Consider the following 23469-nt stretch of genomic DNA (forward strand, 5'->3'; position numbering starts at 1 on the left):
GTAGTACCTGAAACTAGAGCTGCCCTTCAATGGCAGAAGCAGAGAAAACTGGAAGAAATACAATAAAGGGAAAGATAGGAGATAGAAAAGAAGCAGAAAACAAAACATCATCAAAGTCGAAATGGCCTCTCATTAAACACAAGAAGAATCTCCAAATTACTCGTCTCAAAGAGAACGATCTCTTTACTGTAAGTTTTATCGTTTCTTCTGGACAAATTTCTGTTATTTACGGTCAAGATTTAGTAATTGCAATCATGCCCACTTTGGTTTTTTAAGTGTTTGAATGATTTTTTGTTTAAAGTTCTGTTCTTTGAGTTGTTTTTTGACATGGGTTCTTGTAGTTGGGGTAGGGAATTGACTGTAAAGGGGTGAAATTGAAAGGGATATGAGAAAGAGGGGGCTTAGTTAAAGTTTAAATCTTTGAGCTTTGATTGTGTTGAAGGGATTAAATATGAAGCTGGTTTTGAGAATTGAGAGCCATTTTCTTCATTTTTGAGATGAGTTGTGTGGGGTTTAAGATTGTTGAATGATTATGTGATTAATAATCTTAGTTTGGACTTGTTTCTATTGGTTGTTTTAAGAGCTTGGATACGATGTTAGTTTGACTAGCTGAGCTCAAAAGGTATGTTGTTTGGTGTCCATAGTTTCCTTTAGAGTGATTAATGAAGGTTTCCCCTTGGGTTGCATGGTGATGTGCAATCAGAAGTAATAGATTTTGGGTCTCTTGAAGATCAGGTTTGATGTGAATTGAGATTACAAGGTAAGAGTTATGTCATGAAAATTTCGAGAAAAGAGGAAAAATCCGTAAGCAAATATAGTCTCTATCTGAAGCACATGCCTGGACTGGATATCTGCAGTGTTCGTTAAAAATAACAAATCTTTGTTCAGCTGTATGAAGTGAGGAATATTTGAATTATTTGATCCTGGCGTGAAGGGTAAGTCCTGGATATGCTTGTAGAAGCAATTTTTCTTTCTTGCTTTTTTTGGCCATTTTATTATTGAAATAGTTATAATTCGTGTAGTAAATTCAGGTGCAAGATTTCTTCTCTTCTGCTGAATCAAAGGCATTTGTTAAAGTCACAGAATCTATTGGCTTTGTTCACCAAGGGAGTCTTGGTCCAACACATGATGAAGCTTATGACAGAATTTCTGTCAATGATCCTTTTCTTGCAAATATGTTATGGAGTAGCAAATTATTTTCTGATATTAAAATGCGCGGGGGGGGGGGGGGAATATCAGATTCTACAGGTTTATTGAGTTTTATTGCCTCACACTTTTCAAATCTTATAGAGATATATGGTAGTTCCTATGCTATTTCATACATACATATACATATATATAACTTTTACGAGCTATGAATTTGTTTACGGAATATCACTTTGTATGTGGGGCTTATTAATGAGTTGCAAGCAATCTATAAAAATGCTGTAACTTTATTGTCTTGGGGAAGATTATCATTCACATGAGGAGCCTGCTAGTTTAGAATTAAAAATTAATTGAGTTTAGTTGCTGTCCAGTTGAGTTTTATGCGTAGAAATATCTGTATTGCCTGCATGCTTCTATTGTACTTTGATTGCTTTATAAGAAGTAAAGACCAAGTCTTTGTTCCTCCTGTTTACTTTGGGATTTCATGCTACTTTTTCAGGTACAAGGCTGGTCAGCACTTTGGATGACATGTTGATGGAAGTGTTAATCTGGGTGATGGGAAGTGCACTCATTATACTCTTTTAATATATTTAAGTGGTGCGAATAAAGCCAAAACTAAAACTGATCCAAACAGCCAGATGGATTCTTTCTCAGAGCCTCTAGTTGGAGGAGAGACTGTCTTCTATGGCTCAAGGAATAGTGTTTTGGCTGATGTAAATTCCCTTCATTTTATCTTTATAAATCTGTTTTTCCCCTCTCGTGCCTTTCATCTGTGTTTCTTCAACAATCTTTTTTATTATTCTTTGCCTTATGAATGAGTTTAAGTTTTTATTTAATCAAATGTACACTGTCTTGACTCTTATTGTTCCCATCTGTACTCTGTAGGTGGCTCCTGCTGAAGGGATGGTTCTCCTACATATTCATGGGGACAAGTGTATGCTGCATGAAGCTCGGAATGTTACTAAGGGTGTGAAATACATTTTCCGTTCAGATGCATGTTTTGCTTGAATCTCTACGATCTTTTTTATATCAAGCAATCTCTGTAAGCTTTTCACTTTAGGTCCCTCAACTTATACTGTCTTATATTTTCCCGTGTTAAAACAGGATCCCGACTTCTTTTAATTTTTTTTAATTTTTCTTGGGTTCATCTTGGGATTACATTTGAAATTTTGGCACATCTTGTTGTAATTTACTATTCTTCTTAGACAAACCCAATTTTTGTATTGTGGAGGTAACTCAACATGTAAAATGAGCCGGCCTGGGTGTAGCTCTTGTAATGCCAGGATCATTTATCCAAGAGAAGTTTGTGGATTCCATTGTTCTTTCTGTATGCTGCTGCTGAACAATGGTGTTGTAGAATGCACATTAGTCTGTTGACTTTGCCTTCTCCTTTTCTGAAAGGCAGTCTGTTGGCGATTTGTCATTACTGGATTGAGATTTGAATATCTTGTCCATGCATCAAAAATATCTCTTTCTTAGTATTGACAGGGTGATAGTTACCTAGCTAAAACTTCAAACCCGAGATTGAAGCATTGTCTAATCTAAAGTGATTGACTTCAACAGAACATTTGCTGCATCTCCTCTGTATATCAATGGAAGTGAGATTCTTTTAAGTGCAAAACTGCATGTGGATGAATGTAACTTAGCCAGTTGCTCATATTGCATCCAATTTAGTAGGATATATGATTCGTTAAAAAATATGTCATGCCTTTTCTTCTGGAGAGCATGATAGCTGGCTAAAACTTCTTTTGAATTGTTGAGTAAAACAAGAAAGCTAGTGAAATAATACCATAACCATGCAACACATTTCACAGCTTAGAAAACTTGTATTCAAACAGATGCAAGCTTTATTGATGGAGATCCATACAGAACCCTGGTACAGATGGATTTATACCCACTTGTTGAGGATTAGCTTTATATTATTATGGTGACAAAACCATTTTTCATGAGGGGAAGTCTCAGTGAATAATGATGCGTTCTTTGAATGATTGGCAAGGAATTCAGATTCCTTAGTGCTTGTGATAACCCAACCTGCTATTGGATACCAAGCCGCCGAAGCCATCAGTACGATCTGTCCTCTGCATGCTCTTAAAGGTGCCCTTCTTGTGATAGATGGTGGAAGTGGAACCCTCCCATGGACCTTTAAACTTGGGTTTTGATTGTGGCTGCTCATCAATGGATGAAAAAATTGAAGGCATGTTGTTGAAAACAGCAATTGGACTCCTAACTACATATTCCCCGTTTGTCCATTCTAGTGAACCCGAGACGATAGGCGTGTTAACTATGGGTGCTCCTGTAATCTTAACAGTGAATGTTTTCTCCTCTCCAACCCGTGAGAAGGAAAGAACTGATGGTTGTACTGTAACAGTGAATTGGGATGGCATTGAAACCCTTGCATAGTAAGTGCTGTTTGGAGTGCCCACATTGGTGACAGTTCTTGGGAATGTAGCTATGACAGTCTCTCCATCTAACAATGAGAGTGCAAATGTTGGGTAGTTAAGATCCCATGCTTTGCCTAGTTCGTTGCTTGGACAAGTGCTATTGTCTCCACTGATTATTCTTACAAGGGTAGTGTTGTAACCCTCCTTGCATAGGAAATTGACATAATCTGCTTCACTTGCATTATAGATTAGCCCTGGGTTTAGTGCCTTCAATGGATCGATCTGTCCAGATCCGTAGGCAAATTCGGCATCTGCATTCTTCCTGGAATCCATAATTGTAGCTATAAAAAAGAAGTCAGATGAGAGGTTCCTACTGACAAATAAACCGCGCACGCAGGATATGGTAACACCAATTCTTTATATTGTTTTCAGTGTCAGTCTTCATTTACCTGTGGTCATGAGGGCAGACTTGATAGCAGCAGGAGACCATGATGGGTGAGCTGCTTTAACAAATGCTGCAACACCAGTAACATGTGGGCAAGACATGGATGTACCAGAGATTACAAAGTAGTCTACTGTCCTATCATCCCAGGGGGATATCGAAGCACCTCCTAGGGGAGACCAGGCAGCAAGGATGTTCAGACCAGGGGCAGTAAGGTCAGGCTGTTTTTGCATTCAGGAACCAAGATGCTTAAGTTAGACAGCTTCTCAAGGTGTACCATTGCAAAATAATCAGAATTATGTGACCATTATTGTGTTGAGGAGCTATCTCTACATCGATGGAAAACAAAGGTAAAATTTTCAGTGTTTTGTTCAGCAGAAAAGTTCCATTCTCAACACCGGAAACAGCAAGAGTTGGTGTTTCATTGTTGAGATATATTATTTAGTGAGAGACTGAAGAAATAATAGATACCTTGAGGATATCAGGAGTAATGGGGCTTGGACCTCTTGATGAGAAAGAGACTACTGTGGGAGCCATGACATCCTTCACTGGCTCAGTCATCAAAATGGTTGCTGTAGGAGTCCTAGGAAAAGGAATAAAATCTCGATAAGAATCCGTAAAGTCCAGACACAAACCAGTTTAGTACTATTACATTTCAAGGTACTGTAGATTTTTAGTGACTTACTGTGTGGATCTCATGTAGTCCAGAAGCTGAGAGTAGTCCTCAGGACTGATCAGAGAAAGAGGGAAGGGAAAAGGTATAGATTCATCTATGGACACGGGCATTATAACACCCGCTGACCCTTGCACTAAGGCAAGTGCGTTAGGAATATCGCACATGACCACTCCTCCTTTAGTTATTAGAGGGGCTAGAGTTCCGGGAAAGCACCATGCTGCTAATTCAGGATCAGCTCCAGCAGTATAGTTTGCGGAGTCTCCAGAATAGATCAATGGGAATGTTTTTCCGTGGAGATCGAAGATGTTGAGCGAATTTCCCTTGAATTTTACAAATACGAGTTGAAGGAAAGAATTTAATATCGTAAAGAAGCTTCTGCTTGAATTACGAAAGGAAAAAAAAAAATGGCAGTACAGGTTGAATTTAATGTATCAGAAATGGGGCCAAGCAACGCTTACAAGGAAGATCTGTCCGTTTCCGAGCACGACTTTAGTGGAAAAAATCCTGTCAATGGTGCTTGCAGCTACAGTTAGTGCCCAAGGTGCATAGTTTGAGACTTGTCTCCTGTTTGGTCCACTGTTTCCTGCAGAACAGGAAGTTAAAATTCCATTTTTCATGGCATGGAAAGTTCCGATGGCAATTACATCTTCGTGATACGGAGCTGGAAAATCACTCCCTAGTGAAACAGATAGAAGGTCCACCCCATCTGCTATTGCATCTTCAAAAGCTGCTAGGATATCCGCAGAGGTACAGCCACTTGCCCAACATACTTTGTAGACAGCAATTCTTGCACTCGGAACTCCTCCTCTAGCCACACCTCCAGCTAATCCGAAGTAGCTTGCATTCGTAGCTATCCCTGCTGCTGTTGAAGCAGTATGGCTTCCATGTCCTAACGTGTCCCTCGGGGATTTGATATCATACCTAGGATCAAAGATATTCTCCAGATCATAGAAACGGGCTCCAATGACCTTTCTGTGAATTCAAGGAACGTTTTTCAGCATCGGACCTATTAAACATTAGTACAGAAAGAAAATGGAAGACAGATTATACTTGTTGCAGGTGAAATTGTTTGCACCCTGGCAGATACCCTTCCATTTTGCTGGTGGTGGATCAAAGCCTTCATCACTGAAACTTGGGTTTTCAGGCCAAACTCCTGCAAAAATCACAGAAACGGATCCATTTTTCACTAAAGCTGAATTTTAGGATTTTTAAGGGACTTTTCTGTTTCATTCTGAGTTTGACAAGTCACCTGTATCTAGCAACCCAACAATAACATCTCCTTCAGCAGACAACCTGGGATGAGATTCAGGGAGGCCCATGAAATCCCATGATCTTGTAGTGTGCACTTGCAGTTGGGCATTAGGGAACACTGAAACCACTCCCTCCATTTCTGTGACACAAATTCAGAAACATGAGTATGAAATGCAGACATGACCTGTAACATTAAGACATGATTACCTTTGATCCTGGCAACTTCTTTGTCTGATAGTTTGGCTACAAATCCATTGAAACTCTTCCCGTAACTATAAATTAGTGATTCTCTAGCCTCCGATGAACTGCATGTGATAAAATCAACCACATTAAACTTTAATCTTTGTTTCATGTCCACACACGGAATATCTTCAGAACTTAGTCCGCTATGATGATAACAAACCTGCCAAGTACTTCTGCTAGCATATTGTGGTGCGTCGACGCGACTGATGCAGCATCCTTGGGACGATCTCCCATGTACACAACATGAGACTGCACACATAAATCATAATGCATTATAATCTCCATCAAGAATGTAAACCTATAAATCAAAGCTTGACTCGTGTTAAACTGCAATAAGATAGGATTTTCACCTTCCTGTCGTCTTCAGCGCAATGGCATTGCAGCACCAATGCTGCAAGAAAGAAAATAGAGAGGTGCAACAACTTGGCCATGGAGCTAAGTTTCAGAACTGTATGTTGTAATGTGAAATCATGAGATTAGCAGGTCCTTATTATATACAAATTATTGGAGCTAATCACCTCAACTAAGTCCTTGTTTGCGATTATCGTCACCTCTTTTTACTATGCAAAGTAAAATATATTTAAATCCTGTCTTTAGCATCTTTGGTTACTTCACCATCACACAGGCTGGATTGGAAAACAAACTAGTCGGCCTCGGTCGGGTTTTACTTTGTGGAGAGAAATTCCCATGATGCGTTCTCCAAGGTCAACCTAAATACACCAACAAAATGTCAACGTTGCTGAAACAAAAGAGGAAAGGGATGGAATTGTTATGGAAATTTGCATGTATCCAATTGGCATGAATCACATCAGTATTTACAAGTTATATTTTCCATTTATTGGTTACTAATTCTTTTTTCTTAAAAGAAAAGGAAAGAAACAGGTGTTTGGATGGCCCCCGAACACACAAAACATTTATGCATATACGTTAAGACAAAAACTTAAATATCTTCGATTAATCAGACAGACATATACTATTAAAAAAAAAAAAAATAGCAGCGGGACTGAAACTTGAAACTTTCAGACTATATAAGTTTTCTCCTTACCTCCTAATCCAACGACCCAGAACATTAAATTTATTTTGGTTCTTGCAAGAACACAAGTTGGTTTGGTCTCTTCAAACAAACCTAGCTTGATAGAAGTGCATTGATAAGAAGAGGACTCTGTTTCGGGCTTCTGGGTTTCGCAGTTTACAAGGCTTTGGGTTTCTGACCCCATAAGAGGAGCACCACTATGTTAGTTGCTTTTGAGCTCCAATCTAGACTTTAATTTTTCATGGAATCTTGTAGAATTTTGAACCACTATTCTTCCCTTTTTTTTTTGTTTGTTTTCCAGATAAAGCTTCCTTACTACCATATATATTTTTTATTGGCTAGTGTTTTGATTATTGTCGATAGCAAAGTGAAATAGGCATGTTTCCCACATGATGACATGTTTCTTTATCTAATCTGTAAGCTATGCCAAAGGAGGGTGCAGAAGCCAGGGAAAGATGTTGGCTGTACAAGAGTTTCTCCAAGCCATACACTAGATTCTTCCATGATAAGAAAGACATAGATTAATGGCTGTACTTTGATATGGCTGAGGCAAAAAGCTGAGTCATAACAATGGCATTGGAAGAGCCATTCGGCCAGATTGTTTCGGTCTATATAGAGGTTCATGTAATAATTTATCAAAAGAAAGGATTGAATATTATTGGATTGGTTGACCTTCAGTCGGATGCCCTTTCTAATAGCTAGGATGAGGCCAGGCTTGAGGCACTTCACATCAGTGATATCGTGTTTACTAGAGTAAACCTGAGGCCATCAGAACAAAGGTTGGATTCCTTCTTTACAGATTACAGAAAATGGGAAAATTGAAGCAGAAATCATACCACTCCTGGGCCAGAGAAGTAAATGGCTGTACTATAGGGAAGCCCTGGCAGGACCATGCTGTATACCCTACCCCCATCTTCTCCTAGAACTTGACCTCTTGCCTTACAGTATCAGAATTTATACAATGTGGCATCTCATCAATTCTTCAAAATATGAAAGGTTTAAATTCTTAATCCTTCATAACTGATGAGGAAAAACTTACCACGATATCTTCATAAATTTGACCCATGTTAGAGAGGTTCTTTGAAATTTGAATAGCATCCAATGATGGAAAATCCTGGGTATCAAAGACATTCAAAAGATAATGCTTAATGCATAAGGTTTGGTTTCTTGTTAACTTGATTTGATACCAATACACTAACATCTTTTTTCTATCACTTACTGTTGGATTTGCCCTTGATTCAACAATTTCGACATTGTTGTAATGGAAGGAAGCTGTAATGGCAGCTTGCTGAAGGAGTAAAGAACCAATGGACAGAGTTGGTGCGATCAGACAACCCTACAGGCATCTTCATGGTACGAAATAATTGCTCGAAAAATCAGAAAAAGTGTTGGTCTTAAGATTCTAGCAATTAACAAATTCCAACAGTAATTATATGGTTTCTAGCTCACCCTCTGCTCAGCATACTGGCTTTGTCACAGGATGCAGACAACGCTCCGACCGTGTCTAGCTTACCAAAAATTTGAAAATCTTCTTTATTTTTTATTAAAATTAATTTTTTTTATATTTTTATATCGTGTGCTAATATCAAAAATATTTTTAAAAAAATTAAAAAATATTATTTTGATACATTTCCGAGTAAAAAGTATTTTGAACCGCAATCATATTTCCAAACACTTTAATCGAAGGCAATGCACTGCACTTTTCATGCTAAATGTTGTTGCCTAATGAGAATTACCAAATAGAAAAACGCCTATGATTAGTAGTAATTGTTGGTGATAATGTGAAAAAAAATTCAAGATGGAAAGGAAATGAACCTATTTCACTGTCATAAACTATGGAAGGATCAGTAAAATCAACTGCCACGCCTGTTTCTTTTGACTGCACTGGCAAGATATCACAAATTGCTCAATTGATGAGCCTTTTGAATATGAGATTAATTGATTAGTTTAATCATATAATTACCTGAGATATGGAACCTAAATACCATAATTAGATCATTTATTATTGGTATTTCATTTGACGAAGAAGAGAAAAGGATTAATCATTAAGCATAAAGTAAATTATGGAGCAAAGGGCTAAGCAATTATGACTCGAGAGAAGAAAAGGAACAGGAAACATTTCCAATATCATCTCCTACAAAATGGGAATCCACAGCCCATGCCACCTCCATTACTCTTGTTAGTTTGAGACAGTGACAGTATCCAAGAAGGTGGTGTTCAAAGACTGATGCTCCAATTATTGAATGCTATGGCATCTTAGACAGCCCAAAAATAATAAGGCAATGATCGATGTTGGGTGGGTTCTAGGCTTCGAGCCAAATCTAGCTAGTAGAATATATCACAGGGCATTGTCTCTAGCCATTTGAGAAAGAATTTTGCTCTCATGAAATGAAGTAGGTAGCCTGAAATGCATTGCTAAGCCTGCGAATAAATTCCATGGAAAGGACAAGTAAATGACAAATAGTAATGCAAAACTGAATTTATAGTTAAATGAGATTTACTTTTAATAGCTGTTAAATTCAATTCGGGACAAGATTCCTCATCGCCCGTAAATCTTATCAGAAGAATTTAATCTTCAAATTTAATATAATAACTTAAACATTTAAATAAAATCTCAATCTCAAGATATAATTTATATTATTTTTTAATATATTTTTTCAATAAATTATTTTCATAAAGTGAGAAGAAATAGGTTTAAAATATAAAATTTTCTAAAACTTTATTATATTTTCAAAATATTAATCTGTTAAAAAGGTTTTCAATGCATTTTATATGGTAGAAAAATCAACCTAATAATATCATAATCCCTATATATAAAGAAAAATAATATAAAATCTAAAATAACACATAAAATCTAAAAATATCAAGGAAAAATAACAAAATTAACTTAAATAGAATCTTCTAATCTAATTTCATGAGAACCCATGCAAAACTGGGTCTTGGAAACCTCCTATAAAAACGTAAATCCGATCTAACAATCAAGTTTTATATTATGATTTTTTTAGCCATTATTCTTATTTAACGTGATCAAACTTTTTTTGAATTTAAATTTATTTTACTAGATCATGAAAATATTTGTTAAATCATCCACATTATTTATTTTGGGAAGATTTCAATATAATTATTACCCGGAATCTTCAATCTCTAAACTAGGAAGTGGGTTCAAATCTAATAATAAAAGTATTTGTTATGAATATATTAATCTTAATTTCAATGAAATATCTAATCTTAATAATATAAAAACTCTAAGCTTTTGACTTGTGAAAGATGGTACGCATAAACTCTGAACATAAAAAATACTGAAGAAATGTAAGAGCATTGCTTGAAATAATAATAATTTGCATCCGTTTTTTTTTACCTTGGGAGATTTATTATTATTGGGCTATCCAAATTTAACTATTATGCATGAATATTTCAGTCAAACAAAAAGTCAGCAGATCCAAAGGCTCGCAGGTCAGACTGGTATAACGACAGATTTTGGTGATCAGACAGAGGCAATGATAACCCACTTGCACCAAGTCCAACAAGTTAGACTAGACAGTAGAGGAACTGATCCCACGTCCATTGAAAATGCCATAAACGACATGAAATGATACCATCATGATTTTGGTTTATTATTATTATTTAGACTATGATTATTCATGTTAGATAGACCCCATATTGCTATTAATTTAACATCAACATATAAATCACTATCATCATCACGAAATACCAAAAATCATGACACAATAATCTTGTCTATAATAGTGTCCATTATAGAATAATTCAATTTTAATTGAGGAAGTTCTCTGGTAAGATGTTGAGAATCAAATTAATGGATTTTGAGAGAAATATATCATATTTATTTTAAATTATGATACTTAAAAATCAAAATTTTAAGGTTTAATTTTGTTGTTAAATGAGTATGTTTTTCATGTTATTCTCAAATTTTAATTCCCATTTTTTATATATATAAATATGTTAATTCAAATTTAGATGATTTGTTTAAAACAAAACTAAGAACTGATTAGTTTTAATTTATGAAAGTTTATTAAAACATTAAAATAAACAATCTTCAACGAGCCAGGATTATCCAATACTGTTGATTTGACTTACGAGACAGTAATGTTGTGCATGGCAGCTATATAGCTTATACTTTGCTGATAGTTCATACATGTCCCCTATCGACAATAGTGTTCATGTGCTTGTCATACATGATGTGATGCATCATTTCCATTTCGCTTCTTTCATTTGATGACCCCATTCATTGGCAATAAGAAAACTAGCTTTCCATGGCTGGTGCGGCATTGAAGTTTGAGTGCTATGCCACGACAAATATTCTTGAACTTTAATCATTCAAGATATTTCTATTTCTGGATCAATTTTCCTTTTAAACATATATTCATGACCGTGTCGAGTTTTGAAACCCGTAGATTTTAGCCTAACTCTAATAACATTGTTTTCAATTAGGTTTCATACAAGTTATAGGATAACTTGCATGAAAGTTGAACCGGTAAAATCATCTATAATATGCATTAAAAAAAATCTGTAGAGCTGGTGGGTTGTATGCTCTGGAGTCTGGATGAAGATGAAGGTTGAAGAACGTGAAGTTTAGAGCCCTTTGCCGTAATGCCTATGGCTGCATATCTGAGCCCTAAGCCTTGCCAACTTGCAAGAAGATAGGGTCAAATTTGCCCACCGTAGTCATCATCGTTAAAGATCGGTGAATCACTGTTAAAAACTGATGTTAAGGTTACCGACATTGTTCATTTGACAAGGACAGCTTTAATACTATGTTTGTACAGAATGTTAGTAGATTTTGATATTTTTTAATTAATTTTTTTATTTTTAAATTATTTTGATGTATTAATATTAAAAATAAATTTTAAAAAATAATAAATAAATATTATTTTATTATATTTCCAAACAAAAGAATAGTTCAAAAAATATCTTCAATCAAACTCCAAAACAGTTCAAAGTTTGTCATGTGTTCTAGAAATGTGTGTATTCGCTCGGAATAGAATGTTTTGCCTGGATCACGAGTTATCCTCGGAAAGGATGAGTTGACCTTTAATTCCCTGCTCAACTCGATCTTTCTCGGACTATTTTAAATAGACAGCTCGGAATAGAATGTTTTGCTCCTCCCCTTCGAACCCATAGTTTCCTTTGAATAGATGCTCTCCCATGGCGATCCTGTGGAGAAGAGTAGTCCCCGTTCGGATTCTGATTTCGAACTTTTGGTTGTCGGTTCACCTATCAGCTTGTCGAAATTCCTTACTACCTCCTTATTTTGACATCTTGTCTTTTGTTCTTCAATTGGTGGTTGGATTATCGTTTTCCAATTTAATTTATTTTCGCTAATGAATTATCAAACCCTTCGATAGAGGTCTTTTGACTAATATATTCGGTCCAATTCATAACAATCACGAAGCAAACACTAAAAGCTGTTTGATTTTTACGATTTAAAAAAAAATTGAATTTTTTTATTTTTTTATTTTAAAAACTATATAAAAACACCAAAAAAATTAATTTAAAATAATAAAATTAAATTTTAAAAAAAGTGCTCCATGGCTGCATAAATAATTTTGTTTTACATTTTTCTACATGAAGATATCAAAATCATCAAAAAAATACTAAAAAATATCAATTCAATATTTTTACACTAAAATATAATCTGCAACACAAAAACAAACCACTTTAGTATGAAGTTCAATTGACATTTTCCAATTATTAATTGTCGTTTAAAGGTGCAAATCAAGGAACCAAATTCATTGAAAAAGTCCTCGAGATCAAATAATTTATTATACAAGTGACAACAACATTACCCAGCCACCTAATCAAGAGAATGCTACATGCCAACAGATATTAATCTACGAATATATACAGTCATACTAGTTACATTACCCCCTGGTACCGCGGGGCTATTTTTTTGTATAAAAAATATAAAAAAAATTAAAATTTAAAAATGTTAGGTCTTTCTGTAAAGCTATATCCAAGATTCTTGGGTTTGACTACAACGCCTGACCCAAAAATAATATTTATAATATTAATAATAACATTAAACTTGCATGACCTAAGTTTAAGTGAGTTTGGCTGCAACACCAGACCTCATAGCCTTGGATGTGGATCTGGTTGCAAAGTCGTGTCATAAAAGTGTGATAATTAAATAGATTAATGAAAAAAAATAAAAAAAAACCAACAGGAAAAAAAAACTAATGAAGAAAAAGAAAAAAAACTGAATTAACTGGGTTAACCCTTCAACTCAAGTTAACCCGTCAAACCTGGGATTCGCGTCATGAAAGTTTGATAACTAAATAGAAAAAAAAAATTGACGGGTTAACTGGGTTAAACCGTCAAACCAGTTTAACCCGTCAAGCCTGGGATACGTGTCATGAAAGTCTGATAATTAAATAGAAAAAAATTTAACATTAACAAACTAAACTGAATGAAAAAAATTAATGAAAAAAAAAAAAGTAAAAAATTTTTTTTTTTGTTAACCCGTCAAACTCGAGATCCGTGTCATAAAAATCTGATAACTAAATAAAAAAATTAAATTAACAAATTAAATTAAAAAAAATTATTAAAAGAAAAAAACACAAAAAATAGCAAAAAAAAAACAGCTATATTTTAGTATATATTATTATTATTATATTATTATAATTATAATTATAATATATAATTACAGGTGTGGAGAAAGCTACACTGCTTTCCTCATTTATTTTAGAGTATTACTTAATAAATTTTTACACAACATTTGATTTATCAAAGGTATTAAAGTTAATGATGTCTAAGAATATTACTTTTTTAATAATAATATCTAAGAATACTTGTTAATTATGATCATATTTTGTCTAATTAAATTCTTTCTTTCTTTTGGAATTAATTTGTGAATACTCTAATAAATATATAAATTGAGATTTCTAACTTTAATATTTATCAACTCCTTCACGTGTCAAAAGTTTAAAACCTACAAAAAAGAGTAAGAAAGATTGTCAAACTTTAATCTTCTAACTTATTATGTTGTATTTTTCTCATTTATGATTTTTCATTAATTTACAGAAGTAATTAATTAGAATATATAATTAACACAAAATAGGTTTCCTAATATATAGTTTTTGTCGGTGGACTTCATAACTAATCCAACTTATGGGATTTTTCAGATTCTATTTTATAACTTCTTTTCAAGATTAACATTAATCATGTGATTTTTGAAGAGTTGGTATGTATTTAGATTGTATTTGGTCAGTGTCACGGACAAATTAAACAAATATATAAAAAATAAAAACAAGTCTTATATGGTTAGAAAAATAAAAATAAAAATAAAGATATAAAAATTGAGTAAGTTTCTGAAATTTCAAAAATAAAAAGGATGTGGGACATATCCCAATTATTTTTGTTTTTTTTATCTCGAAAAAGGTAATCAATCAAGTTCTATGGAGTTTGATTTTCATTAATCAAACAAAATTCTGATTTAAGAATCACATTTAAAATGCATTAATTCTTCGTCCTAACTCCTTTGGTAGAGATTCCAACACAATGGCTCCAAGTTTTGCTGCCTTGATGAAACTGCTTGGCAGGAACTTAACCATATATTTGTCACCATTTTTGTTTTTGTAATTTAAAGTACAGAAAAAGTGTCTCTGTTCCACTGTCACGTGCTGCATATATTTTTCTACCGTATCCCCCACAGAAATTCCATGAAAACCAATAGCTAGCAGAGCATTTTCCGATAAACCCTATTTTTATATGCCAATTGGTCGGCATCCTGTCCCAAATCAAACATGCCTTGAAACCCAGTTGCTCGAAACCCTAAAACAATGCATCGATATTAATTAATCTCACTAGTTTAGTCATTAAGCTTTATACTAATTAAAGAGACTTTTTTTCTTTCTTTTTTTGTAATTGAAAAGATAAGTAATGATAACATCTCCGATTATAATTTATATACAAATATGTGATAGCTGAGAATTTTTTTTAGATTAATGTGGGTATCAGAATTAGCTTGCACGTACCTCGACTAATTTCACGGGCCCTGAAGTTAACGATCATATAAGTATCCAATGATCCTGAAATTTATGAGACTCGAATTGGTTATCTCTGGAGAGCAAACTCATGGCCTGAGCCAATTGAGTTACATCCTTCAAAATTAGTGATAACAAACTAATAACCTGATCAGTCGAGTTACACCTCTTAGAATTTTAAGTTGATAAGCTCTACTTTGTAATTTAATTTTTGAAAGTGACATCTATCCGTGAATTATATCTAGGAATATATCTACAATATTAAAAGAGAGGGAGAGAGAAAGCTAATAAGATATTTTATAATCCCATTGTTAATAAAATGAGCGACTAACTAACTAATTACTAACACATGAAGAAGTATCACGGAAATAAATCTCAAAAGCAAGATTATATTTTATGATTTATGATTCATGCATGCATGTATGTTCATGGGCAGAACTAGAAATCTTTTAATTGGGGTGCCATCATAAAAATTATAAGATTAAAGAGCAAATATTTTATTTTTAAAAGGCCTCTAAATGCATAATTATTATGAAAAAAATGAAAATTTTAAAACTTAAATTAATTTTGATGGACAAATATTAATTAATATTGACAAATTAAGACAAATCCAAACAGACCCTCCATCACTTCCAAATTAAATGCAAGCATAAGTAGGTTACATTGTCGAAATCATATACGTATGCACCGAGTCTATTCCCGTCACACAAATCACACATCAGTAAATCGACACGTGTACATTCACGAACGTGTGACTCTCACGTGTAAAAGCGTCGGTGGCAGGCAATAAAGTCAACAGAGAAACAAGTGAAAAATAAAGGGCGTAGAGTAACCTAGATTTTGGGACGGTGTTTTGATTGTACCGATGATTGCCACGTGTGATTTACCTATGTGTGACGTAAGCACCATGTTTTTTAACTTGGTTTCCACGGAGAATATTGACACGGTCCACGTTTGTACTATTATTATTTATTATAGTCCCTTTTTATGCACTTTATATGAGAAAAAAACTTTATGCTGCTATTTTGAGTCAATTTTGGTAGACTAAGATGAAGTTTCTTTTTAAATTAAGTTTGATTTAAGGGATTGATTTTATCATTAAGAGAGTATGCTATTTTGTTTGAGTTTTTAGGTTCAAAATTTGGAATTAATATTTAGAAAAAATTATTAAATTTCTTTTAATGCATTGGTATAATTTATTAAAAATTTATTAAGTTTTGGTTGGTCATATTCTAACCATAAAAAAATAAATTTTGATATTAATGAGTTTGTCTTGAAAACAATAATTTAATAAAGGTAATTTGAATATTTAAATCAAGACAAAAATAAATTGAAACTTGTAAAGTTTATTTGAATTTTAAGACTAATTAAAGGGTGGTTTTCGGCTAGAAATAAGGATATTGAAATTTTTAGAATATTGATTAAGGGTTTTTAGAAGAAAAAAAAAGAAAATATTTGGATTTTAGAGTCCAAATCTTTTACCTCGATTTCCTGTTTGATGACGTATTGTTTCTTTGGGTGAAATATGTGTTAACTATTTATTATTTTTTTTTAAAAAAAAAAACCTCACATGGTAAACTTGAATTTTTTAAAAGAAAAAAATAGGTAGAAGGGCTTCGGCTTGTAGACGAAGGCATCATCCATTCATTTTATTAAAAAAAAAAACCCACGTCATCCATTTGAGTTGATTTTTTTCCTTAATTTTTCATCATAAATAATATGTTTTTTTTTAATAATATATTATTATTTTAATATTTAAAAGAAATAGCATATAATATAAAATGTTAAAAAAATTATTTCATCTAATTAATCGCATCGCGCGTGCTAATGATCTAGTTTTGATCCTAGAATTGATTCTTTGCACCAAAGTCTTCTCACTTATACAATAAAAAAAAAAAAAAACAATAGTAAACGACGTCTGGATGGATGAATGAATTAAAAACGACGGCATTTCAAGAATTGCTTTTGTCGTGGCATTTCTAGATTCTTTTATATAATAAAAGCCACCAGTCGGTTAACCCAACTGATTTCAAACTCTATTAATTGAGGCAGGGACCACAGAAGAATCACTACAAGCAATGACTTGTGAAAAGATAATTATTCTTAATTACCTTCTTAATTAATGAGCATTACATCGTGCTCTATTATTTTGACATTCATGGGTAAATTCATGAGTACGTGCTCAGTCATGTTTGTTCTTTGTTTCTTGAGTTGTGATTAGTTTCCTTGATTTTAAGCATAAGCTATATATTGGTGTTTTACTGATCTAAATATTTTATCTTTAATCATTTTTTTCTAAATCATGATTATATTTGTTTATCTGAAAACCAATGATGGTTTAATCTGGTTATCTTTGTAAGAATTTCTCAAAATATTATTAATTTTTTTAAAATTTTTTACATAACCCAATTATATATATAAAAAAACCCCTTAAAAACTCAACAAAATTGTACTGATCAAAAAATATAAGTTATAAAAGGCAAGACATCTAGACAATATCCTTTTGAACTACTTTTCTAACTACCCATTTAGGTGCTCCAAGCGGAGTTATCTAGACAATTTTTTTTAATTATAAAATGTAATATTTATAATAAAACTTAGCATTTATTTTTAATTGTAAATATTTTTTTATTTGTTATTCAAATTTTCTATGTTTATGTTTAAGTGTGTGTTTAGAGATATTTTTTTTGTGTGATATTCGAGCAAATTAAAGGTTGGATCAATATGATCTCATATAGGTTCATTGAGTGTAAGTTATAGCTTCTGTGTCAATTTCAATCAACATGATATTAAATATGCTTATGCCTATTGTTTGTTCACCATTATTTTAGGTTTAATGCTTATATTTCAAAGGTCACTTTAAGCTTTGTTACATATATAAATCCCAAATAATGCAAATAATTAATAATAACTTTATATCTTAGTTTTTTTACCTTCACTAAAAATAAAACACACACATATACCATATTAGAAAAACTTAGCATGTGAACATAATAAAAACATTGATCATTACAAACAATTAATAATGCAACTTATTTTAAAAATAACATATGTGATGATTATTGTCATTTCTATTAGATAATTATTCATCTATCTAGACTCTCTAAAAATTAATTATGGTTCGTTTTGATATTCACTGAGACATTAGATCAACCTAATACCTTGCTGACTCGAGGTTTTGTCCGGGCTAGGTTATAAGAATAATTATATTTTTTTAAAAAATTAATTATATTTTATTTTCTTAAAAGAAGTTATATAAATAATGGTAAATCCGCTTAATACATAACCAAAATCTTGTGATTGAGAGTATGGTTATTGTTACTTCTTAAATTATTTTTCACTCGAGAATACATCAAAATAATATTTTTTTTTTGTTTTTTTTAAAAGATTACTTTTCACATTAGTACATCAAAATGATATGAAAATATAAAAAAAATATTAATTTAAAATAAAAAAAATAATTTTATTTTTAAATATAAAAACAAACAGGTAAACCTAAATCCGTATAAATTTTGAGATTCTGTCATATAATTGTACTTAATAATACCAGAAAACACGTGTGCTTCAAAGGAAAAAACCCATTAAATCTTAACTTTATCATCGTGTTTCTTGACATTACCCTTTTCGTATATAGTTTTTTTTTCTTTTTAATTACAACATTTTGGAATTTGTTTTTACTAATAACTTTTTAAGCAAATCACTTAATTAATTTAAACATTCAATGAATCTTTATTATGAATCGAATTTAAGTTTTTTTTAATAAATTATTATGCAAGTAATCTTAAATTTCAATTAATAGATTCTCTAATATTACTAAAAAAATCAATATATTTAAAGAAAATCATATAATTAATTAGTCTTAAATTCGAATTCAGAATAATAACACGCCAACCTTCTAAAATTTGGTAAAAAGAAATGGGGCCAAAATTTTGTATAAGATTTTTACCTTTAAACCATAAACAGTAAGCTTTGGCGGCTTTTTGTAGTTTTATAATCATCAAATAATACATAGATTAATATTTATTTATAATCTCTCTCTCTCTCTCTCTCTCTCTCTCTCTATATAAATGCACTTTCTCTGGTCACAACGACAGCCTAGTTAGCTGTCCACTCATTTCTTTTTAATAAATTTTCTCTACATTATTTCCATTTTCTTTGCTTGTAGTAGTATAATTTTTGTCTTCTTGAAATCTCTAGAGAGAAGGAAAGAATCCCATTTCTTGAATTCATTTTTCTCTGGCTTGTTTCAATATTTTTTGAAGTGTTTCTTGAAAATATCTGGTTCCATTTTTGTTGAAGAGAGATCTGACCGGGAGGGGTTGCATTTAGCTTTCTTGATTTCAAAGGTTGTTGTTTAGATTCTTGATTTTCTTGAATTGCAAGAATTGTTAAAGATTCTTCTCCCTTGTTTTTTTTTTTTTTTTGGTCTTTTGAGAGACGCCATTGGAGTAGAAATTACACCCACGCACAAGCTTAGCTAGTGTTTTATAAGTCTACGCGTGGCTGTTAGGATTGGCCTCGTGTAATGCTGGGGTTACAGCTTTCTGAAACAAGGTCTAGCAACCTCTGTCTCGATTGGGTTGCTTTGGTTTCTAGCAAAGATTGTCAGGGTTCACTGTTTTCAGAGATCTAGCTAGTGTTCTCTTTGTGTCTCAAAGTTTCATATTTTTTTGTGACGGGTACAGAAAGGTATCAGAAAAAATGATGAAGATGAAGACTGCTAAGGCAACTACTGGGCTGTCACACATGAATGGTGGCTCAGCCGGTGGTGGTGGTGAGTTGGAGGTTAGACCAGGAGGAATGTTAGTACAGAAGAGAGACCCGGATTCTGATCGGACCTCTATCCCTCCACCGACAATTAGAATCAAGGTTAAATATGGGTCAGCTTATCATGAAATCAATATTAGCTCACAGGCTACATTTGGTAAGTTTTCTTTCTTCCTTTTTCTTTGTTATTTTCCTTTTTTGACTTGTTTAGAGTCTCAAATTTTTGTTCTTTTTGTAACACTTCAGATGAGAATTTAGGTTTTGTAACTGTTGTTGGTCAGAATTTTGGTGTCTGCAGTAGTTAGAGAGATTGATTGAATGATGATTTTTTTTTGTTTCTTTCTGGTTCTTTTGGGACGCAGGGGAGTTGAAGAAAATGTTGTCAGCACCCACAGGATTGCATCACCAAGATCAGAAGCTGATTTACAAAGATAAAGAGAGGGATTCAAAAGCATTTCTTGATATTTCTGGAGTTAAGGACAGGTCCAAAATGGTGCTAGTTGAGGACCCGATTAGTCAGGAGAAGAGGTTTCTTGAGATGAGAAAGAATGCAAAGATGGAGAAGGCGTCAAAATTCATATCAGAAATCAGCTTGGAAGTTGACCGGCTTGCCGGCCAGGTATTCTTTGAAATTATGCCTTGAAGCTTTATCAGAAAATGTAGTGGTAGTTCTTGTTTAGTGGATATTGATCTTTTCATTGCAAATTGGTTAGGTTTCAGCCTTTGAATCAGTAATTACTAAAGGTGGGAAAGTAGCAGAGAAAAGTGTGCTTAATTTGATCGAGTTATTGATGAGTCAATTGTTGAAATTGGATGGAATTATGGTTGATGGCGATGTCAAATTGCAAAGGAAAATACAGGTAATTAACTTTGATTTTTGAATTCAAAGTAGATATTGGTTTCAGTAATTGATTACTGCATAAAACACATTTTTTTTCATGGTGCTGAACTTTCTTACTTTCCAAGGTTCAAAGGGTGCAAAAGTATGTTGAGACTCTCGATATGTTGAAGATCAAGAATTCCATGCCTAATGGTAACGCCGACGAAATCAAGGACTCCATGCCTATTGGTAATGGACACCACGCACCAATGCAGCAGCAACACAAACATTCTAATGGACAAAAAATAGCCTCAATTCAAAAGCGGCAACCAAGGTATACCAATGGACACACATTAATACCAATCGAAGAAGAAGAAGAACAGCGGCACCCATTCGAGCATTTATCAATCCATCAACAACAGCAGCCATCAAGGCATTCAGCATCAGGGGAAGTTGTTGTAACCACGCAATGGGAAACATTTGATTCTACTCCAGCTTTAGAGCCGGTCCCTTCAATATCTACATCCTCCACAGCGACCAAAACTTCAGCCCCTCAGCCGAAGTTCCCTTGGGATTTCTTCAACTAAACTCTATTCCACGTAGTTGTTGTTTTCTCATTGTGTGGATGTGTTTTGGATTTATCTCCAGTTGGTTTGCTATCTCCTCCATTCTTTGATGTATTTAGATTTCTTCAGCAACCCCTACTGTCTGTGTCTCACATTCAGTTCAAGCAGGAAATAATTGGGGTTAGCACGGTAGTTGATTATTGCTATTAATCTCTTCTATCTTGTATTCTGTTGTACACATATTCATTTGCCATTCTGTACGGTTACTCAGTTTCCAGGCCTTTTCACTTCCAAGATGAAGGGGGATCTGTATACTTGCTTCACTGCCCTATTTCAAGAACGTTACAATTCACAACGTTACAATTCACAAACCCCTTTTCTCCCCCCTCGCGGCTGTAAATCATTGTCTTGGACTGTCAGCTGTTCTAAATGGAACAGTATAATGCTTGCTGATAAATTAATGAACCCCTTCATGCCTTGCTTCCTGTAGGGGCTACAAAACTGACAAAAAGGGAGTCGCCATGGAGGATTTTTGCAAATCCAAGTAACGAACCTCCAATCATACAAAGACAAGCCTTGTAAAGTGCACAAGGAAATGATAACAGAGGATTAGTTTAACCTATTTTAAAGGAGTGTGTCTTGGGAATGATCTGTTCTACACATGGAACCTATTCCAAATTCAGTAACCTTCCTCACTTTGCTTCCTCTATAGAATAGCTAGCTATCCATTACCTACTACAAACATGAAACTGCTAGGACCAACCAGTATGAGAAGATGGAGTGCAGGGAAAGAAATTGGACACCTGCCTGCAATCCTTGACATGTTACGATTATTCAAGTCATAAAATGATCATGGGGCTTCGTAAAGTACAAAGATTTCCAATTGTTTCTTCAAGAGGATGATCAAAAGGCAGCCAAATCAACAAAAAGCTTAAAGTTTTAAATTCTAAACAATGGCTCTAAATTCTTTTCCAAATGGATACTACCGCTAGACTTTCTATAGGTCTCAATAGGGAAAGGATTGCTGCGAAACTTCAGCACAAAACAACTTTAACTTTCATAATTAAGATTGTTAGAGCGCTAATCAAAGGGTAAAAATCTGATGCATTTGCAATCTTTTTCATGATTTGATAGTTTGTTTTACATTTTCTGAAGAACCAAATCCATCATCAAAATTATGACTGTATTATTATGTAAAGGTCCATGACACTAGTAAATTAATGGTTTTACTATTTGGAACTTGAATTACTCTAAACAAATATTAGTTTAATGGTTTGATATCAAACTAGAAGCAGAAAGAAAGAGAGAAAAAGTTGCGATCTAAATTAAAAAAAGGTTGTTGTTTCTCTATCTTCTGATGCTCATCAAAGCTTGCATCAATGGATAAAGCCAAAAAAGAGTCAGTTAAGCAAAGCATCACCAAAATCTTAATTAGTCGGTGGATAAAAAATAAATAATTATAATAATATTATACAAACACATGGGTCCGTTTGGAAAGTAATTTTACATCGAGAAAGTTTTTCAAAAAAACATCTCATTGTTTTTTAAATAATATATATTTATATATATTAATTATTAATTACTTAGTGACAACACAACTTAGTGACAACGTAACTTTATCATTATTCTTTAAATAAAATGTCAAAACTTAAAGCTCAATGGCATCTATGTTTCAACATCTCATTGTTCATCTCCCACAAACTATTAAAAATATCTTTTTTTTTTGTTTTTTTATCTCTTCTCTTCCCTCTCCTCCTTGTAATTTGTGAAGAGAAGAAAAAAAAAAATTAAAGATACTCATGAGACATACCGAAACTCCTATAATGACATCACCGATACCATTGAAAAGATATTGACGAGATGAGTCTAACGACACAAAAAAAATCACAAAAGATGAAAGAAGTGAGCACATGAGTTGACCAAAAGTTTCGAAGTTCACTTGTTTTTGGGTCGCTCATGTGACTTACTTCAAGCATCGTTGATAACTTTTTTTGGTATCGTTGGATTCATCTCATTGAGATCTTTTCAATAATACATATGATATCATCATTAGAGTTTTGGTGTACTTCTAAAATCTTTTTTTCTTTTCTTTTAATCTTTCCTCTTTCATTTCTTCTTATTAAATCATGTTTCTTTCAGATTTT

General features: G+C 33.3%; 3 protein-coding genes and 1 long non-coding RNA gene across 4 annotated transcripts; 2 read left to right on the forward strand and 2 right to left on the reverse strand.

Moving 5' to 3' along the window:
* LOC18103964 (uncharacterized) lies at positions 1 to 2589 on the forward strand. Its single transcript, XR_002976963.2, has 3 exons — positions 1 to 188; positions 1646 to 1859; positions 2032 to 2589. It is a non-coding gene; the product is annotated as an uncharacterized LOC18103964 (long non-coding RNA).
* A 202-nt stretch (positions 2590 to 2791) lies between these two features.
* Positions 2792 to 7372, reverse strand: LOC7482124 (cucumisin). The gene is made up of 11 exons (XM_024582020.2): positions 7185 to 7372; positions 6490 to 6849; positions 6300 to 6388; positions 6104 to 6201; positions 5895 to 6035; positions 5696 to 5798; positions 5104 to 5617; positions 4655 to 4965; positions 4441 to 4552; positions 3977 to 4190; positions 2792 to 3868 (listed from the first exon to the last, which is right to left on the reverse strand). The coding sequence occupies exons 2-11, from the start codon at positions 6568 to 6570 to the stop codon at positions 3156 to 3158; spliced, it is 2376 nt and encodes a 791-aa protein (XP_024437788.2). The 5' UTR covers positions 6571 to 6849; positions 7185 to 7372; the 3' UTR covers positions 2792 to 3155.
* A 150-nt stretch (positions 7373 to 7522) lies between these two features.
* Positions 7523 to 9343, reverse strand: LOC7482154 (dihydrodipicolinate reductase-like protein CRR1, chloroplastic). Its single transcript, XM_002318223.3, has 6 exons — positions 9290 to 9343; positions 8392 to 8508; positions 8212 to 8286; positions 8009 to 8110; positions 7845 to 7931; positions 7523 to 7669 (listed from the first exon to the last, which is right to left on the reverse strand). The coding sequence occupies exons 1-6, from the start codon at positions 9341 to 9343 to the stop codon at positions 7523 to 7525; spliced, it is 582 nt and encodes a 193-aa protein (XP_002318259.3).
* Positions 9344 to 19259: 9916 nt separating this feature from the next.
* On the forward strand, positions 19260 to 21606 carry LOC7482123 (BAG family molecular chaperone regulator 1). Its single transcript, XM_024582867.2, has 4 exons — positions 19260 to 20096; positions 20302 to 20558; positions 20653 to 20799; positions 20906 to 21606. Exons 1-4 carry the CDS (start codon positions 19874 to 19876, stop codon positions 21344 to 21346), a joined length of 1068 nt encoding a protein of 355 aa, XP_024438635.2. The 5' UTR covers positions 19260 to 19873; the 3' UTR covers positions 21347 to 21606.
* Positions 21607 to 23469: the final 1863 nt, after the last annotated feature.

This window comes from Populus trichocarpa, chromosome 12 (assembly GCF_000002775.5).
Source record: "Populus trichocarpa isolate Nisqually-1 chromosome 12, P.trichocarpa_v4.1, whole genome shotgun sequence".
NCBI lineage: Eukaryota > Viridiplantae > Streptophyta > Magnoliopsida > Malpighiales > Salicaceae > Populus > Populus trichocarpa.

Bases quoted from the DNA above. Each gene is read 5' to 3' on its own strand.
- LOC7482124 (XM_024582020.2), bottom strand. From the start codon at position 6,570: ATGGCCAAGTTGTTGCACCTCTCTATTTTCTTTCTTGCAGCATTGGTG. The intron at 5,618-5,695 runs GTATAATCTGTC...TTGAATTCACAG, and splicing joins AACAATTTCACCTGCAACAA to AAAGGTCATTGGAGCCCGTT. The intron at 4,553-4,654 runs GTAAGTCACTAA...TCCTTTTCCTAG, and splicing joins GACTACATGAGATCCACACA to GACTCCTACAGCAACCATTT.
- LOC7482154 (XM_002318223.3), bottom strand. From the start codon at position 9,343: ATGGAGGTGGCATGGGCTGTGGATTCCCATTTTGTAGGAGATGATATT. The intron at 8,111-8,211 runs GTAAGTTTTTCC...TGATACTGTAAG, and splicing joins AAATTTATGAAGATATCGTG to GCAAGAGGTCAAGTTCTAGG. The intron at 7,932-8,008 runs GTATGATTTCTG...TGATGGCCTCAG, and splicing joins ACTTCTCTGGCCCAGGAGTG to GTTTACTCTAGTAAACACGA.
- LOC7482123 (XM_024582867.2), top strand. From the start codon at position 19,874: ATGATGAAGATGAAGACTGCTAAGGCAACTACTGGGCTGTCACACATG. The intron at 20,097-20,301 runs GTAAGTTTTCTT...TTTGGGACGCAG, and splicing joins TAGCTCACAGGCTACATTTG to GGGAGTTGAAGAAAATGTTG. The intron at 20,800-20,905 runs GTAATTAACTTT...TTACTTTCCAAG, and splicing joins AATTGCAAAGGAAAATACAG to GTTCAAAGGGTGCAAAAGTA.